The sequence below is a fragment of the Hemibagrus wyckioides genome, linkage group LG14 (assembly GCF_019097595.1).
Source record: "Hemibagrus wyckioides isolate EC202008001 linkage group LG14, SWU_Hwy_1.0, whole genome shotgun sequence".
Classification (NCBI taxonomy): Eukaryota; Metazoa; Chordata; class Actinopteri; order Siluriformes; family Bagridae; genus Hemibagrus; species Hemibagrus wyckioides.
Genome location: NC_080723.1, coordinates 2470739 through 2489670, shown reverse-complemented (window position 1 = coordinate 2489670; position 18932 = coordinate 2470739). Strand labels below are relative to the sequence as shown.

The 18932-nt window shown below is 41.3% G+C and overlaps 1 protein-coding gene across 1 annotated transcript; it reads left to right on the top strand.

Annotated features, from left to right (window-relative positions):
* The first annotated feature begins 2 nt into the window (after positions 1-2).
* Positions 3-14491, top strand: duox (dual oxidase). The gene is made up of 33 exons (XM_058407408.1): positions 3-182; positions 1098-1175; positions 1971-2132; positions 2258-2445; positions 2569-2767; positions 3898-4064; positions 4382-4442; positions 5036-5132; positions 5337-5427; positions 5535-5637; positions 5814-5986; positions 6647-6822; positions 7518-7636; positions 8231-8371; positions 8464-8580; positions 8674-8876; positions 9000-9185; positions 9326-9551; positions 9644-9737; positions 9903-10078; positions 10459-10528; positions 10630-10710; positions 11139-11317; positions 11438-11668; positions 11884-11983; positions 12084-12133; positions 12241-12368; positions 12467-12620; positions 12757-12989; positions 13068-13226; positions 13352-13507; positions 13670-13798; positions 14069-14491. The coding sequence occupies exons 1-33, from the start codon at positions 119-121 to the stop codon at positions 14189-14191; spliced, it is 4614 nt and encodes a 1537-aa protein (XP_058263391.1). The 5' UTR covers positions 3-118; the 3' UTR covers positions 14192-14491.
* Positions 14492-18932: the final 4441 nt, after the last annotated feature.

The window sequence follows — 18932 nt, the reverse complement described above, 5'->3', positions numbered from 1 at the left end:
TTTTTTTTGAAGTTCACGTTTCGTGTCTCTTGCTTCTGACTGAATTCTGGCTGTGAGTTATCTTCTCGAGGGTTCTCCAGGTGCCTTGCCTCCTTAAAGAGCTGCGTCTTTCTCCAGGATGGATTTGGTCAGGAGCGCATGCTGGTCACTGATCGCTCTGTCTCTGACCGTCTGTGCAGCAGGTAAGCAAAGTGAATGGGCTTCTAATATGATTAGAAAGTTTTCAAAGAATTCGTGTTTTGCTCTCCATGCTGGTTGGGCTTCAGTGAACTTAATCCTGACCAATGAAATATTCTTTTCCTTTTAGACCAACTGTTACAGTTCTTATTATAAAACCAAAGGTAAAAAGACAGAGGAACAATCTTCTGGGGTGTACAGACAGCACAGTACTCCAAGCTCTACTTTAATGCCGTCATAGAGATAAAGGGCTAATGGAGTAGGTATTATGAGGGAGTGCAGCCATCCAGTGAAGACTGGAGGAGTCAGCTGCACATTTATTACGTGTTAATATAACATCCCTGGAAACATTTCAGTCTTATAACAGCACATTTGTTCTAGCATCACTTTCTTTAAGAAATGACAAGCTCAGCTCGCCATGTCCGTGAGACGTGTGCATGTGTTACTGATAAGGCAGGTGTAGTATGATTCCTAGTCACCAATCAGACACTATCGATCAATTAATCGAATTGTTTAACATTATTAAATGGAGAACACGTATCTAAGAGGTACCAGATCCAGATTTTGGCACGACAAATAAAATATTTGAGATAAAATAGAACTGATTACAAGGCAAAAATACAGTAGTCATGAGAATCTATTATGTATTACTTTACACAGTACAGTGATATGGCTAAATGTTTGTGGATGCCTGACCGTCACACCCATTCATGAACATCCCATTCCAGATTTAGTCTAACTAAATCTATTCTGTTAGAATAATCCCCCTCTTTTCTGGGGTTCATGTGCAAGATCATTAATGAGGTCAGGCACTGATGTTGGGCATGAAAGCCTGGGGCACAGTGAGCATCCATCTAATTGCTTATATCTAATTGAGACTAGTCATGGTGTTGACTGTGGTTGTCTTTTCTGTCACACAGACTCTGGCATCACTTGGGAAGTTCAGAGATATGATGGCTGGTATAATAACTTGGCCAATCATCGTCGTGGAACAGCAGGTAACAGCTTGATGTGCTACAATATTATATACAAAGGTTTCTGATTGGTTCCTGGACAGTTAAAAGTTGATCACGAAATGGAAACCTTCTGTTGTACACCAATCAGGTATAACATTATGAGCAGTGTCAGGTGAAGTGAATAATGATGATCTCCTCATCATGGCCCCTGTTAGTGGGTGGGATATATTAGGCAGCAGGTGAACATTTTGTCCTCAAAGTTGATGTGTTAGAAACAGGAAAAATGGACAAGCGTAAGGATTTGAGCGAGTTTGACGAAGGGCCAAATTGTGATGGCTAGACCACTGGATCAGAGCATCTCCAAAACTGCAGCTCTTGTGGGGTGTTCCTGGTCTGCAGTGGTCAGTATCTATCAAAAGTGTCTTTTAAGTCCTGTAAGGATCTGCTGCTAACATCTTGGTGCCACATACCACAGCACACCTTCAGGTATCTAGTGGAGTCCATGCCTTGACGGGTCAGGGCTGTTTTGGCAGCAAAAGTGGACCAAAACAATATTAGGTAGGTGGTCATAATGTTATGCCTGGTCAGTGTAGCTACTAACCAAAAATACTTTAGAGTGCCTATGGAACCATTTCTACAGAGTGTACATCAGATAAAACTGTACCATACACATGTATGTATTAAATGGCCTTCCTTACAGTAGTGAGAAACTTTTTAGACAAAGGATTCTGAACCTGTCAGAAACCCCAAATTCTATTCAATGCCCCTGGAGGGGTTGTAGCCATAGTCCCCCAACTAAGGAGCCTGATCCGAGCCCTGTGAATGTTTGTTGAACAGGTGCACCTCTCATGCGCCTGCTGTCCGCTCACTACTCAGACGGAGTTTTTCAGATCGAAGGACTGCATCAACCCAATGCACGGCGCATCAGTAACACAGTATCACGTGGCCCCTCTGGCCACCCATCAGTCCAGAACCGAACAGTTCTCTCATTGTTTTTTGGTGAGTGACACCTTCTTTACACACATATAAATTTACCATGGCAGACAGTTTATACTGACAAATCCTGGATTTTTTGACTGAAGCATTATCCACTGTTATATTCTGACAACACAAATGGCTGTTAGGTTTTCATGTGGTGTATGAGGTAGCGGAATCTCAACGACCCGGTTGCCCTGCCGAGTTTATGCAGGTCCCGATCCCAAAGGATGACCCTGTTTTTGGGCATAACTCCACAGAGGAAGTCCTGTTCCAGTTTCAGCGTGTACAGTGGGACCATAGTAGTGGACAGAGTCCAAACAACCCTAGAAAACAGGTAACGCTGCATGTAGAAACTTCCAAACCTACTGTATATTGCTCATTTTGTAACTGTTTCTCTGCAGTTACTGGACAACAAGATACAGGTGAATAACTGACCCGAGGGTTCATTTCCTTACAGGTGAACCACGTGACAGCTTGGATTGATGGCAGCTCAATTTACGGCACCTCCAATTCTTGGTGTGATGCCCTAAGGAGTTTCCATGGTGGACGTCTGTCTGCAGGCTCTCCTTACATGCCGAAGCAGACAGCTAGTAACAATTTCATGTGGAGTGCTCCAAACCCCTGTACCGGACAGACCGGCCCAGAGGGGCTCTATGGTAAAAACAGCAATTTACTCTCAGCCGTACTCTCAATTTCACTCAGGTGGAGTTTCAACATGTGTCGTGACACCTGTACTGAAGCCTATGTTTATTCAGACTAATAACAGTGCATTTTTTCCCAAAGTTTAGAATGACCTCATTTATTCCACAAAACAGACTCAATCTTGGAAAATCTTCTTGTTTATGTTGTCCACCTGGTCCTCCGTATTTGCTAAACCTCATGAAATCCTACAATGACTGTAATGTTGTTGTTTGTGTTGTTGCCTTTTTATGGCGCTCTTCTTTATTTCTGCCACATAATCTGTGGTAATGCATGTCTCAATGAACTTAAGTCATTGAGCAATGTCTAGATAGCAAAATGCGATCCTAGAGAGCTTGATGGCCTTAAGAAACACGTTTAGCAAATTGTCAGATGTGATCAGCAGGATTTCTTTCAGCAGCCAGAGCTCTATATGCATATTACATAAAGAGAAGACATACAACGATCAGGCATAACATTCTGAGTAGTGCCAGGTGAAGTGAATAAGACTGATGGTCTCCTCATCATGGCACCTGTTAGTGGGTGGGATATATTAGGCAGCAAGTGAACATTTTGTCCTTAAAGCTGATGTGTTAGAAGCAGGAAAAATGGACAAGTGTAAGGATTTGAGTGAGTTTTAAATCAAGGACCAAATTGTGATGGCTAGACCACTGGATCAGACCATCTCCAAAACTGCAGCTCTTGTGGGGTGTTCCTGGTCTGCAGTGGTCAGTATCTATGAAAAGTGGTCCAAGCAAGGAACAGTGGTGAACCGGTGACAGGGTCATGGACGGTCAAGGCTCATTGATGCACGTGGGGAGTGAAGGCTGGCCCGTGTGATCCGATCCAACAGATGAGCTACTGTTGCTCAAATTGCTGAAGAAGTTAATGCTGGTTCTGATAGAAAGGGGTCAGAATACACAGTGCATGTTGTGTTTTAGCCGCAAAAGGCGGACCAAAACAATATTAGGCAGGTGGTCATAATGCTATGCCTGATGTATAGTATGTGTCAAAAGTTTCAGCCAAATATAAAATAAACAGTGTTGCAGGTGTGAGGTGTCTTAATCTCTCTTCTGTTTTGTGTTTACGGATCATTATGTCTCTACAGAATTCGGGAACGCCTGGGCCAATGAGAATATCTTCACAGTAGCTGAAGCGATTGTTTGGTTTCGTTACCATAATTATCTCTCTGCTCAACTACACAAGGAACACCCATCGTGGACAGATGAGGAGCTTTTTCAAAATGCCAGGAAGAGGGTTATTGCCACATTTCAGGTAGAGAGAAAAGTCATCTGTTATTTAGAAACCACAAGGAGAGGAGAGGGAAGTACCAATTTGCTAGTCTGTCCACCTGTATGGTTGCCTCACACACTTTCTGCAACAGGGCTTAAGACATTTTTTTTGTTTGAACTACAAGCAACTCCGGGCGCGAGATAAATAGTTGCCCAAGTCATGAGTCAGTTCACTGGAAGGCCTTTGCCTTAAACTATGGCCTTAAGCAAGAGTCGATACACGATACAGATTATTATTTAATATGTTTGTTTTGTTTATCTCTCCGTAAGTAGTGTTGTATTCTTTTCTTCCTTTATTAGAACATTGCATTCTACGAGTGGCTGCCTGCATATCTAGGTGTCCCAGTGCCTCCATACCCAGGTGAGAAGTAATAGGAATGGTGTGTGTGTGTGCATTTTTATAACTTAATTGTAACCAAATATCTCCACACGGATAAGAATATCTGATAGTTTTGACTGTGTAGGCATAGCATTAATTTACTGTATTAATAATTATGTCAGTGGGAGGTTCTCTGAAGAATTATATGATAGACCTATGTAAGTGTGTACGTGTGTGTGCGTGTGTGTGTGTGTGTGTGTACATGTGGTCAGCTGACATGCTCTACTTACCTGTGGTTCAGTGAGTTACCACTTGAGGTTCTGTTTAATGGGTGCAGTGAGCTTTAGCTACGTCAGTGAAGGTTAACTCAAGCCAGGGTTATCATTTCTGCTGAGGAAGCTATTTTTCTTGGATTATGCTTCCTGCAGAAACGGAAAATTTACAGTCTTAAAAGAATTCAGATGCTCAAATCAGACACAACATGCTTTAGGTAAACGGAATAAAATCTAGACAATATAGACAATTACAATTTTATTAGGAAAATCAGTTAACATATTTTAACATAATATAACATATCAATTATAATATTTTTATGAATTTTTTGAATAATTTTCTTTTCTCTAAAACACTTCTAGGCTATCAGAAATCTGTGGATCCAGGTATTTCTCCAGACTTTCAGATTGTGACCACGTGTTTTGATTTAACTCTGCTGCCCTCTGGTGTCTATATGAGGTAAATACTTGCAAAAACATATTTAACAAAAAAACCTCGGTTCCATAATGGGCAAACTTTGATTTTAATTGGTTGTGTATTTCTCAGAAATGTGTAAGAATTCACAGTTATTAATTAATTAATTTATTTATTTATTTGTCTGTTTATTTGTCTGTCTGTCTGTTTGTTTGTTTATGCATGTATTTATTTATTTATTTATTTTAGAAACAGAACTTGTCACTACAGAAAGGTTGTGAACTCTGATGGGAGTACATCTCCAGCACTCCGCTTATGCAACAGTTTTTGGAACAGAGATGTGAGTCTAGAATAAAGTCAGCATTGTGAACCAAATTAATTCTAGATTAAAACTTTAATTTTAAAGGATTAACTGTTTTTAAAATTTGGTTTCTCGATGCACGGTAGAACCCAAATTTAAAATCTGGCCAAGATGTGGACGATCTGATCATGGGTATGGCTTCGCAGACAACTGAGAGAGAGGACAACATAATTACTGAGGATATGCGAGGTTACTCTTTTTGTTGCTCTCTTCTCCTCCAGCTCTTCTAAGTGACAAACATTTATATATTTTTTTTTTTCTGTATATTTTCCTCTCTGCTTGTTCAGATAATTCTATTTCTGTTTCTTTTTATGACTTATGGTTCGGACAAAACTCATTTCTTCTCTTTTCCCTTTCCTGTGCAGATTACATGTACGGTTCCCTGCAATTATCGCGCACTGATGCCCTGGCCATGGCCATTCAGAGAGGACGAGACTTTGGGCTAAACAGCTATAATCAAGTTAGAAAGGCCCTCAACCTTCCACCTGTCCAGACTTGGGGAGAGATTAATCCCAACTTGAACAAGACTAATCCAGAGGTAGGTATATACACAGTAGATTACGCCATCATATCGGCTGTAACACATTAATTCATGCAATATTTAGTAATCACATCTACACTATATTGCCAAAAGTTTTGGGACGTCTGCCTTTACATGCACATGAATGTAATATGGAGTTGTCCCGCCCTTTGTAGCTATAACAGCTTCAAATCTTCTGGGAAGGCTTTCCACAAGGTTTAGAAGTGTGTTTATGGGAAATTTTGACCATTTCTCTAGAAGTGCATTTGTGAGGACTGGTATGAGAAGGACAAGGAGGCCTGGCTCACAGTCTCCGCTCTAATTCATCCCAAAGGTGTTCTATGGGGTTGAGGTCAGGACTCTATGCAGGACAGTCAAGTTCCTCCACACCAAACTCTCTCATCCATGTCTTTATGGACCTTGCTTTGGTCACTGGTGTGCAGTCATGTTGGAACAGGAAGGGGTCATCCCCAAACTGTTCCCACAAAGCATGAAATTGTCCAAAATGTCTTGGTATGAAGCTGAAGCATTAAGAGTTCCTTTCACTGGAACTAAGAGGCCGAGCCCAACCCCTGAACCCAATGATTTGGAGGGGTGTCCCAAAACTTTTGGCAATTTAGTGTGTATCGTTTTCCTCTAACTATAACAGTCTTTCTTCAATATCTGGTTTTGCTCTAGATATTTAAGGAGCTATCCAAGCTATATGAAAACGATATCAACAAGTTGGAGCTGTGTGTAGGAGTTCTGCTGGAGATAAATCAGGGAGCAGGTCCAGTGGTTTCCTCCATTGTCCTGGACCAGTTTGAACGCATCAGAAATGCAGACCGGTTCTGGTTTGAAAACCAACAAAATGGGTAATTACATAGTGTCACATTTGCTTAGTATTTTCTGTGAATTATTTCTGAAATTTTTAAGCTGCTGGATTTTTAAAACTCTGGTAGAAAACTGGAGAGCGTTTCATAACTGTATCATAATACGGGGCACTGATCAACCTCATGGCTGTCCGTGCCAAATAATACACATTCAGAGAGTCCCAAAAACTAGTAATGTCTTCAGTGGTGTACTGATTTAGCATGGTAGTGTACCGTTTGGTCCAAATTTCTGGCCAAAGATCCAAACCTCTCCTGCTGTTTTGGCTAAAACTGTATAGACCAGATGAGGTTGAGGTTCTCTTTTGAGTCTGGTTCCTCTCAAGGTTTCTTCCTCTAAGGGAGGTTTTCCTCGCTACAGTCACCTCAGGCTTCCTCATGAAGGATTAAAACAAATAAATGAATTTAAGTCCTAATATTAATCTTAAACTTTTTGTTTTATATTTCTCTACTGCTTTGAGACAATGTTCATTGTTAAAAACGCTATACAAATAAAATCAGAATATAAATATACACACCAAGGTAAGTAAACACCTCAAATGACCTAAACCTAAACCTTTTCAACCTAAAAAAGATTTCTTTCAGGTCTAAATTTACAGATCTTGGCTGATGTATGATCTCTGTGTACACAATGCTGAGGTTTATTTCCTTAAAGTTGGCTTTCTGTGCTCTCTTCATAGCTTGTTTACAGAGGAGGAGATCCGAGCGATACGAAAAACCACATATTATGATGTACTTCTCAAGACCACGAGTGCAAAGAGTGGAGATCTACAAGAGAATGTGTTTTTCTGGCAAGATGGTAAAATTGACTCGAAGCGTTCACCAATCAGGCATAACATTATGACCACCTACCTAATATTGTGTTGGTCCCCCTTTTGCTGCCAAAACAGCATTATGAGAACCAGCATTAATTTCTTCAGCAATTTGAGCAACAGTAGCTTGTCTGTTGGATCGGATCACATGGGCCAGCCTTCTCTCCCCACGTGCATCAGTGAGCCTCGGCCGCCCATGACCCTGTCGCCAGTTCACCACTGTTCTTTTCTTGGACCTCTTTTGATAGATACTGACCACTGCAGACCAGGAACACCCCACAAGAGCTGCAGTTTTGGAGATGCTCTGATCCAGTGGTCTAGCCATCACAATTTGGTCCTTGTCAAACTCACTCAAATCCTTATGCTTGTCCTTTTTTCCTGCTTCTAACACATCAACTTTGAGGACAAAGTGTTCACTTGCTGTCTAATATATCCCACCCACTAACAGGTGACATGAGGAGATCAGCAGTGTTATTCTCTTCATCATCTGTCAGTGCTCATAATGTTATGCCTGACCTCTTATTACTTGTACTAAACGTTTTCAGATATTTCAACCACTCAACCTTCTCTGTCACCAACAGGTGATCCCTGCCCTCAGCCTCAGCCCATCACAGCCTCCCTGCTTCACCCTTGTACTAATGCTACTTCTATGAGTTACTTTGACAGTGGCAGTAAAGCAGGCTTTGGCATTTTTGTCATTGCCCTTTTCTTCTTCCCCGTAGGTCAGTATGAGTGTAGAAGTGTGTATTCATTCAGATACAAAGCTGAACTTGGTTCAGAAATGTTCTTATTTCTTCTTTTTCTTCTCAAACAGTGAGTTTCCTCGTGGCTTACATAGTGGCCTACATCCGGGCAACCAAGTACAAAAGGTTTTTGAAAAAGACCCAAGGCCTCAGCAGAAACAAAAAGCACCCCACTCAAGGAATCAGAGGTAGTTTGTGCAGCCCACATTGTTTCTATTTGATCCTATGTTATCTGAGAAGTGTTACAAAGGCAATCCCTCCTGTGCTTCTTATTTATTTAGCCTGTGAGTGGCAAGGATATTCAGAGTCTCCTCAGTATGTCAGCCTGGAGATTGATGAAAAGAAACGGCTCCAGATTTATGGGGAAAATGGGTCCCCTGTGCGCACTCATAATATCGGCACTCAAGATCTCCTCGAGGTGTTTCTGTCCAACGATCACCAGCACCGTGCCCTACTTCTGAAGATTCCCAAGGAATATGATCTGGTAGGGAATAATTATGTTGAACATTTCCACATATTCAAATCCACAGCAGTGAGAAAATCTGATGTGTTGAAATGTGTTAGCTGTCGAAATGCACCAATTAACGTACATTCAAAACGTCTTCAGGTGTTGTTTTTTGAGAACACTGTGCAGAGGTCAGAGTTTGTGGACCAGCTGCAGTCTGACCTGAAGGAAATGAGCCAGAATCTTATAGTGACCGAGATGAGTGAGAAGGAACTCTTGAAGGAGGCCGTGACCAAAGAGCAGCGAGCTCAGATAGTAGAAACGTTTTTCAGACATGCGTTTGCAAAGGTAGGGACTGGACACCCAAATGAGTAATTATGTGTGTGTGTTACAAATAAATTAGCTTGAGCCTGCTTCCTGCAGCAATAGTCTTTGTAGCTGAATTTGAAGTCTTCAAGCATCTCAAGCAATTTCTTTTTGGGTCTCAGATACTAGATATAGATAAAAGTGATGCAGGAGACCTGAGTGGTGTTTCGTCCAAGAGGACCAAAGAGGCTCTTCAGTGTGAACTCACAGGATCTGAGTTTGCCAATGCGCTTGGGCTGAAACCTGACTCGCCTTTTGTGGAGTCCATGTTTTCTCTGGCAGATAAAGATGGCAACGGATACCTCTCTTTTCAAGAGTTCCTTGATGTTCTGGTCATCTTCATGAAAGGTTAACTTATTAACATTATGTCTGACTTCAAAATAGGAGAAGCTGTTCTTAAACGTGTAACCTATTGCTTTTGATTCCTGTTTAAATCTCAGGAACCCCGGAGGAGAAGTCCAAGCTCTTGTTCTCCATGCATGACATTAAAGGAGAAGGTTTCCTGTCTAAGGAAGATTTCTGTTCTTTACTCAGGTAAACATTGACTTATTCACTGAGCGATAACAATCAATGAATTTCTCATAGTTTCCATAGCCTTACTTAGAATTCATTTATATTACAGTATGCCATTCATTTCCACATTTTCAGGCTATCCTTACAGGTCAAGTTTTCACCTTATATTTCCATATATCTGCTTAGGTCTTTTTTGGAGATCTCCAGTAATGTCCTCTCTAAGAACCAGGCAGAGGAGGCTATAGCAGCTATGCTTCATGCTGCAGGTTTTGATGACAAAGATCACATCACCTGGGAAGATTTTCACCTCTTGCTGCAAGATCACGAGAACGTCCTGCAGTTTGCACAACTGAACATTAAAGGTGTTTTTATTTTACAATCATATTGTGCCCAAAGTCTCAGGTGGAAAGAAGTTCACTTGTGTACCAACCATCTAAAAGCTCCATCTGCTTATTCTTTTATCTTATTTCCAAGCTGTTTCTAAATGCAGTGTCTCTCTCTCTCTCTCTCTCTCTCTCTCTCCCCTGCTGAGCTCAATTTCCTTTTTGATAGCATCACTGTTGAGCAGTTCAGTGTAATTGGAAGCATTCAACTTTGTCATGCAACTATAGAAATCGCCAGATGGCAGCCCATCACTTTTCTATGCTAGTGAGAATGTGGCTAATTGTCCAATATCCATCCTGTTCTTGGGTTCTGCTGAGCTGGTGTTTAATTTGCTGCTATCTTTGTCACATAACTGCAGGAATGGAAATGCAGGACATGAACAGACTAAGCCAACATCGTGTTTCCTTTATCGTCACAAAGAAACAGGGGTAATTATTTTCTTTTCTTTAAAAAAGGGTGCGTTCTTAAATATTGATCTTAAAGTATTTATTCGTTTACTGTATGAACGTCTGTCTTGTTTTATTTTCAGTTCCTCTTTTAAAAAAGATGGTGATTTTGTCTACAATTGTCCTACAATAGATGATGGTCAGGAACTTCGCCAAAGAAAAAAGTGAGAATTTTAGTAACTTGTTTTTCCTCTAGTGTTCTGTTAACATCTGCAGCTTTTCTAATCTGTTGCATGTCATTCAGAAGCATCAGAGATGATTAGAAATGGCTGCTTTATTGTTTTACAAACATGATCTATCATTTGTCTTGTTACACGTCCAGATGTCCAGGTATGATTACAGTGTGATCCGTTAGGCTTTACCATAAGCTACGGTGATCCCTGTAATTTTCAGATTACCTTCCTGAAACCAGCTGTGTTTGTGGGCTTGATGTAATACAATGACATGATGTCTGCAAAATTTCACTGTGAAGAATTAAATCACCTTTTAACCAGACACGTATGGTCTGAATACCTCAATGGTGGCATGGGGTATCACTTGAAGTAAGAGTTTAAAATCACCTAAGAGAGTACTTGTTACTCATTTTTTCCAGATTGGGCCTCTCCAACCCTAAGCTGTACGTGAAGCCTCAGAGAGAGCGCTACATCAGGAGTCGCGTCCAGCAGAAGATCCAACAGTTTAAACGCTTTGTGGAGAACTACCGTCGCCATATCGTGTGCATTGGTGTCATCTTTGGGATCACTGTTGGTGTCATTCTAGAGAGATGCTATTGTGAGTCTATGCAAAATATCATAATCAGTGCCTTCAGCATATTTTCCACTGAATTGAGTTACTGAATGTCTGTCGGTGAATTGATTTGAATTGAATTGAAACGAATGTCTCTGTGTCTAGTCTATGGTTTTCAGGCTCGCACCTCCGGTGTCACAGAATCCTCCATAGTGGGCATCATAGTCTCCCGAGGTTCTGCTGCTGCCATCTCTTTCTTGTTCCCCTACATGCTCCTCACAGTGTGTCGTAACCTCATAACCATGTGCAGAGAAACCTTCCTGAACAGATACATTCCCTTTGACTCTGCTATAGATCTGCATCGCCTCATGGCCACGGTGGCTATCATCCTAACAGGTCAGGGACGCAAAGCTTTTCGGCACAACTCGGGTGCAGTTTAGTCTGCTTAATAGAAATCACACAGGGAATTCAAAAAGGAAAACAGTGGTAATTCGGGATAGTATGACGTTTTTTGTCAGTTTAGATTTGTTTACTCTGCAACCATGAACTCATCCACACAGCAAGTTTCAGAGTCACATCTAGTCTAACATGTATCTCTTCTCATCCTACAGTTACGCACACCTTGGGGCATTTAGTCAATCTTTACATCTTTTCTATCAGCGAGCTCAGCATCCTCGCCTGCATGTTTCCCCATGTGTTTTCCAATAATGGGTAAATCGTCAATATCTTTGTTTTTATTGACTTTACGCAATATGACCTCAACCTTACACTGCTGGAAAGTCTGAGAATATGTGTGCAAATTGTTTTACAGGTCAGAGCTACCGTTAAAATGGACTTTTTGGTTCTTTTGTACAGTACCAGGTAGGGCTACTGTTGTGTATAAAAAGCAATGATTTTAGGGTGTGTACAAGTATTTTATGTCATATGTTCTCACTCTCATTCTCCCTCTTGCTCTTCTTCTCTTGCAGGCATAACAGGGATCATTCTTCTCTTTTTCTTAGCCTTTATGTATGTCTTTGCCTCGCACTACTTCAGACGTATTAGTTTCAGAGGGTTTTGGATCACACACTATATTTATGTGCTTATTTATATCCTGGTGAGAATAAAACCTGAAACATTTGATAAGCCTTTAGTAGGGTGAGATGTTGTTTGCGGTAGATAAAGAAATGCTCTTTGGCATTTTCTTTCTGGCAGACAGTGATCCATGGCAGCTTTGCCCTCCTCCAAGAGCCACGCTTTTACATCTACCTGATCCCTCCTGCGCTCCTCTTCCTCCTGGATAAGCTCATCAGCCTCAGCAGGAAGAAGGTGGAGATCCCGGTGCTGAATGCTGAGCTGCTGCCCTCAGGTATCAGATATTACATGCATGCTTAAGAAACAGCAGCATATAACTTCAGGATTTAATTTTCCTAATCTGCTTTAGCTACTTTACTCTGAACTTTCCATCATGTTGTGAATGACTCTGTTAAATTGTTCTGTGGCAGGCGTGACATATCTGGAATTTAAGCGGCCCCAGGGATTTACCTACCGTTCAGGACAGTGGGTGCGTGTGGCCTGTCTGGAGCTGGGCACAGATGAGTACCACCCCTTCACACTCACCTCAGCACCTCATGAGGAGACCCTCAGCCTGCACATCCGAGCTGTGGGACCATGGACCAGCAAGTTGCGAGAGATCTACAACCTGGAGAGACTGAAGGATCTCGGGACTTATCCTAAAGTAGGAGGCAGCTTTTCTATATTTTAATTGCTGTACTTCTGATTTGGGGGTTTTGCTGAAACATTTTCATCTCCTCAGCTGTATCTGGATGGACCGTTTGGGGAGGGCCACCAGGAGTGGAAAGACTTTGAGGTGTCTGTTCTAGTGGGAGGAGGCATTGGAGTAACTCCATTTGCTTCCATACTGAAGGATCTAGTTTTCAAATCTTCAGCAAAACTCAAAGTTCAATGCAAAAAGGTAATGAAATGTAATTAGCCTTATTTATCACCACAACCAATTTAAGCACTTTAAATTGCCTTGACTTTATGCTTGATTTGATTATTTTCACCTTACTGTTAGAGATGTGCCCAATGTTCCTCCAGGTTTATTTCATCTGGGTGACACGGACTCAGCGTCAGTTTGAGTGGGTGTCGGATATCATACGAGAAGTTGAGGAGGTGGATGCACAGGAGCTGGTGTCTGTACACATCTACATCACTCAGCTGGCCGAAAAGTTTGACCTGAGGACCACCATGCTTGTAGGGAACTTTCCAAAATGAAATGTTGAAAAAGAAAACGCACAATTTTGAACTAATGACCTAGCTTATATGTTACTCTGCATAATTTCATGCTACTTCATTTCACACTACATTCATCTTTATTCCGAAGTGTTTCACTGATAGCTTTTTCTCTTTCTTTAGTATGTATGTGAGCGCCATTTCCAGAAAGTGTCGAACAGGAGTCTGTTTACTGGCCTGCGTTCTGTCACACACTTTGGTCGTCCACCATTTTTGGCTTTCTTCAGCTCCCTACAAGAAGTTCACCCAGAGGTGCCTCGCATTCTTAGACATCTCTCCCCTAACTGCCCTCAGGCCACAATTTGCCACTTGTCTAGGCTGCTGCTATAAATAAGAGATCTAGCCCATTAATAATTCAGAAAAAGATCAGCTCGATATTGATAACTCACCCTATAATAACTCATTCTTAGCTTATACAATATATACACTTATATCTAATTTCAAATATTCATTCATCTTACCTTTATTGAATCTAAACAAAATGAATGTCTCTAACTCCTTTATTTCATTCCTTTTCTGAAGGTGGGGAAGATTGGTGTCTTCAGCTGTGGTCCACCTGGTCTGACAAAGAACGTGGAGAAAGCCTGCCAGCAGATAAACAAGCGAGATCAAGCACATTTCATTCATCATTTTGAGAACTTCTAACCTACCAATGTTCAGTCAACAGTAAATTTACTACCACTGTTCATTTTATTTCATTTTTTTCCTCAGCTAGGGAAGATCAAGCTTCATTTTAAAATGTCTAACTTGATTATTTGCTCTGAAATGTACTGTTCCTAATAATGACTGTTAGAGACTAGTACTAACAAGTACTGGTAGAGATTTATTTTCATTTCTTATTCTTTTATTTCTTGTCGCTTTATTAACAAGTGTTTTAAATGTGATTCATGAAATTAAATGTTCCTTCACTGTGATACAAGCCTGATTTGTGCTTAATATCTGATACTTGAATGCTAAATAAAATTTCAGTGAAAAAATGACACATCTGTATATTATTTGTGAGTGTTTTAGTAATAGAAATTGCAAAGGATATTGGTGCAAAGACACACAGCACACACCCTGTGATGGACTGGTGACCTGTCCAGGGTGTACCCCTGCCTTTCACTCAATGTGTGCTGGGATAGGCTCCAGCAGATCCCCGTAACAATAATTAGGAATAAAGCGGGTATAGAAAATGGATGGATGGATGGATGGACACACAGCACACACAGAAGCACTTCTTTAAAGGCTTTAGTTATTACCATCCTGCTTAATTAACCACAGAAAAATACACTCATCATATATGTATGCAATGCAGTTAAAGAAGAATATCAGTATGCGTAATAATAGCACTAAATATTAGAAAAAGAACTGAGGGCAAGAAGTCTTTATTTTCACCACACATACATTACAGTGGAATACGTTTCTTCCCATATCCCAGCTGAGGAAGTTGGGATCAGAGCACAGGGGCAGATATGATACAGTGCCCCTGGAGCAGAGAGGTTTACGGGCCTTGCTTAATTGCCCAACACTGGAGCTTGGCAGTGCTGGGCTTGAACCCTGATCCTGAACCCAGAGCCTTAACCACTTGAACCACGACTAATTATTAATAATATTTTAAAATTGTGATATGCAAACTATTTAATAAACCTTATAAATAAATATATGTATATATATATGTAACATACACTATATTGCCAAAAGTATTCGCTCACCTGCCTTGACTCGCATATGAACTTAAGTGACATCCCATTCCTAATCCATAGGGTTCAATATGACGTCGGTCCACCCTTTGCAGCTATAACAGCTTCAACTCTTCTGGGAAGGCTGTCCACAAGGTTTAGGAGTGTGTTTATGGGAATTTTTGACCATTCTTCCAGAAGTGCATTTGTGAGGTCACACACTGATGTTGGACGAGAAGGCCTGGCTCTCAGTCTCCGCTCTAATTCATCCCAAAGGTGTTCTATGGGGTTGAGGTCAGGACTCTGTGCAGGCCAGTCAAGTTCCTCCACACCAGACTCTGTCATCCATGTCTTTATGGACCTTGCTTTGGTCACTGGTGCACAGTCATGTTGGAAGAGGAAGGGGCCAGCTCCAAACTGTTCCCACAAAGTTGGGAGCATGGAATTGTCCAAAATGTCTTGGTATGCTGAAGCATTCAGAGTTCCTTTCACTGGAACTAAGGGGCCGAGTCCAGCTCCTGAAAAACAACCCCACACCATAATCCCCCCTCCACCAAACTTTACACTTGGCACAATGCAGTCAGACAAGTACCGTTCTCCTGGCAACCGCCAAACCCAGACCCGTCCATCAGATTGCCAGATGGAGAAGCGCGATTCGTCACTCCAGAGAACGCGTCTCCACTGCTCTAGAGTCCAGTGGCGGCGTGCTTTACACCACTGCATCCGGCGCTTTGCATTGCACTTGGTGATGTATGGCTTGGATGCAGCTGCTCGGCCATGGAAACCCATTCCATGAAGCTCTCTGCGCACTGTTCTTGAGCTAATCTGAAGGCCACATGAAGTTTGGAGGTCTGTAGCGATTGACTCTGCAGAAAGTTGGCGACCTCTTCGCACTATGCGCCTCAGCATCCGCTGACCCCGCTCCGTCAGTTTACGTGGCCTACCACTTCGTGGCTGAGTTGCTGTCGTTCCCAAACACTTCCACGTTCTTATAATACAGCTGACAGTTGACTGTGGAATATTTAGGAGCGAGGAAATTTCACGACTGGATTTGTTGCACAGGTGGCATCCTATCACAGTTCCACACTGGAATTCACTGAGCTCCTGAGAGCGACCCATTCTTTCACAAATGTTTGTAAAAACAGTCTGCATGCCTAGGTGCTTGATTTTATACACCTGTGGCCATGGAAGTAATTGGAACACCTGATTCTGATTATTTAGATGGGTGAGCGAATACTTTTGGCAATATAGTGTATATATATATGTTAGAAATCTAACATTTTACTATTATAAATTTAACAAACAGTTAACAAATATATCATTTACAAACAACTTTATTATTATTATTATTATTATTATTATTATTATTATTATTATTATTCTCCTGGTGGTCCCGCAGCAGGATCCCACGCTCTCATTGCCGTGACCCGGGTTCGATTCCCGGGCAGAAAGCTAACCCAGCAATTAAAGAATTAACTCTTAGTGCAGGTCCCAAGTCTGGATTAAATGGGAGGGTTGCATCAGGAAGGGCATCTGGCATAAAACCCATGCCAAATCAAAACATGTGGACCAAATGATCCGCTGTGGCGTCCCCAAACAGGGAGCAGACAAAAGAACATTATTCCTGTATGCAGTACTGGTGGTTTAAGCCTCTGGGTTGTTGAATGGAAGATTGGGATTCAAGCCCCAGCTCTGCCAAACTGCCACTGTAGGACAATTGACCAAGGTCCTTAACCCTCTCTGCTCCAGAGGTGCTGTATTAAAGCTGCCCCTGCGCTCAGACCCCAACTTCTTTGGCTGGGATATGGTATGCCAGAGGATGTGGTATCTTTGTGGTTAAGAGTTTGGATTGTTGATCAGAAGGTTGTGAGTTTGAATCCCAGGTCCACCAAGCTGCCTCTGCTGGGTCCCTGAGCAAGGCCCTTAACCCTCAACTCCTTAATTGTATAAAATGAAATAAAATGTAAGTCGCTCTGGATAAGGGTGTCTGCTAATATGTTAAACAGCACTAAATTTGTGTTGCTGGTGGTTTTTCATTGCCACCTTAGCTGTTGGCACTTACACTTGTAGCTAGTCTAATAGTAATCAACAAGTACACCCTCTATAGTAACATGCAATGAACTACAATGTAATTTATTTGCAGAAAATTCAGAAATAATAAGTGTGAGAAAGCCACTGACCGACAGCGTGTGGTCAGGCTTCAGTAATAACGTCCAGCCAGATGTCTACCTGTGTCTAGTTTGATTTTGTAATATCTTTTTTTGTGACCTTTTCTCCAGATGCTACTATTGCTTTTCTCTAGTATCTGTGTGACCTTTGTGTATTCATCTTTGTGTCAGATTCTTCTACATCGATAAGATTGTGCATGCACGGGAAATAATAGCATGGATAATAATAATATGCTTCACAGAAATTTCTGAAAAGCTGTTCAGTTCACTCCCAGTCATTAGCCTGCTATCAAATGACAGAAAACAAAGAAAGGTTTCTCAACACAGGAAAGTTGCAACCATATAATCTTTTCATATTACTGGTAATTTCCTTATTGCAGATTTCTCAGCTCCTATTTCCCTCTAGGTGTATTTCTTTTCAACAAACATAATAGTTTTATCAAAATTGTTAGCAGAAGTATTGAGATTAACAAGACTTCCCAAAGACATTAAGGAAAAACAAGGATAATTTATGAAGTAATTCAACAGTTAACAACCACGCTTGTAAAAAAAAAAGAAAAAAAAGGATCTCCTCCGAAGGTCTTATCCCTGTGATATACTGTATGTCACACATTAAGTTGGACTAAATAGGATCCTCGGGTGCAGGAGACAACACTGCTGTTTATTATGGGGTCACAGTGGGTCATCTCTCTAAGGAAGACAATCCTCCATTGAATGACCTCATCCTGTGTTATGGTGGCTGGAATATTCGCGTACAAAAGTTTGACAAGTATGTGCAATAATGCAAACTATAGAAATAGGATAGCACTTGAATACCCAGGAGGAGTAATTTTATTCACTCATGATATCAATTCTGGTAATAAAGCATCTTGTTTGGGTCAAAAGGCAAAAAAAATCTCTTAGGGTAACAGTTGTTATGTAATTTTTTACACATTTCTCCATGTGGGTTGTGAGTTTAAATCCCAGGTCCACAGATCCATAGATGTTCTCATTCATGAGTGAGGTATCAATGTTGGCGCTTAATGAAATTGCTTGTCCACTGGGCAACTGTAAATGAACTGATAGCCTGGACATGTACAGTAATCTGTTGGTCCAAGTGCCTGAGCTAACAAATTGTTCATTTCTTGCTAAGAAAGGTCAAACCATTAATGGCAAGCCGCAGATCACAAGGAGACAGTATCTGACAGACTCTGATGGAGACCTAAGGATATTTCTAGGGAACACCAGATAGAATCAGTGGGGCAGGAGGTAGCACAGATATAGATGACAATAAAGTGGAAAACATATGGTTTAGTTAGCTTTTGAACGATTGTGTTACTAAGAACAGGGGGCTGGAAGCTACACTATATTGCCAAAAGTTTTGGGACACCCCTTCAGATTATTAAATTCAGGTGTTGTTTTTCAGGGGTTGGGCTCGGCCCCTTAGTTCCAGTGAAAGGAACTCTTAATGCTTCAGCTTCATACCAAGACATTTTGGACAATTTCATGCTCTTTGTGGGAACAGTTTGTTCCACAATGACCGCACACCAGTGACCACAGCAAGGTCCATAAAGACAT

Excerpts from the sequence above, each read along its gene's own strand:
- duox (XM_058407408.1), top strand. The coding sequence starts at position 119 with ATGGATTTGGTCAGGAGCGCATGCTGGTCACTGATCGCTCTGTCTCTG. Across the intron at positions 11,318-11,437 it reads CATTCTAGAGAGATGCTATT|TCTATGGTTTTCAGGCTCGC; the intron begins GTGAGTCTATGC and ends CTCTGTGTCTAG. Across the intron at positions 12,621-12,756 it reads TGCTGAGCTGCTGCCCTCAG|GCGTGACATATCTGGAATTT; the intron begins GTATCAGATATT and ends GTTCTGTGGCAG.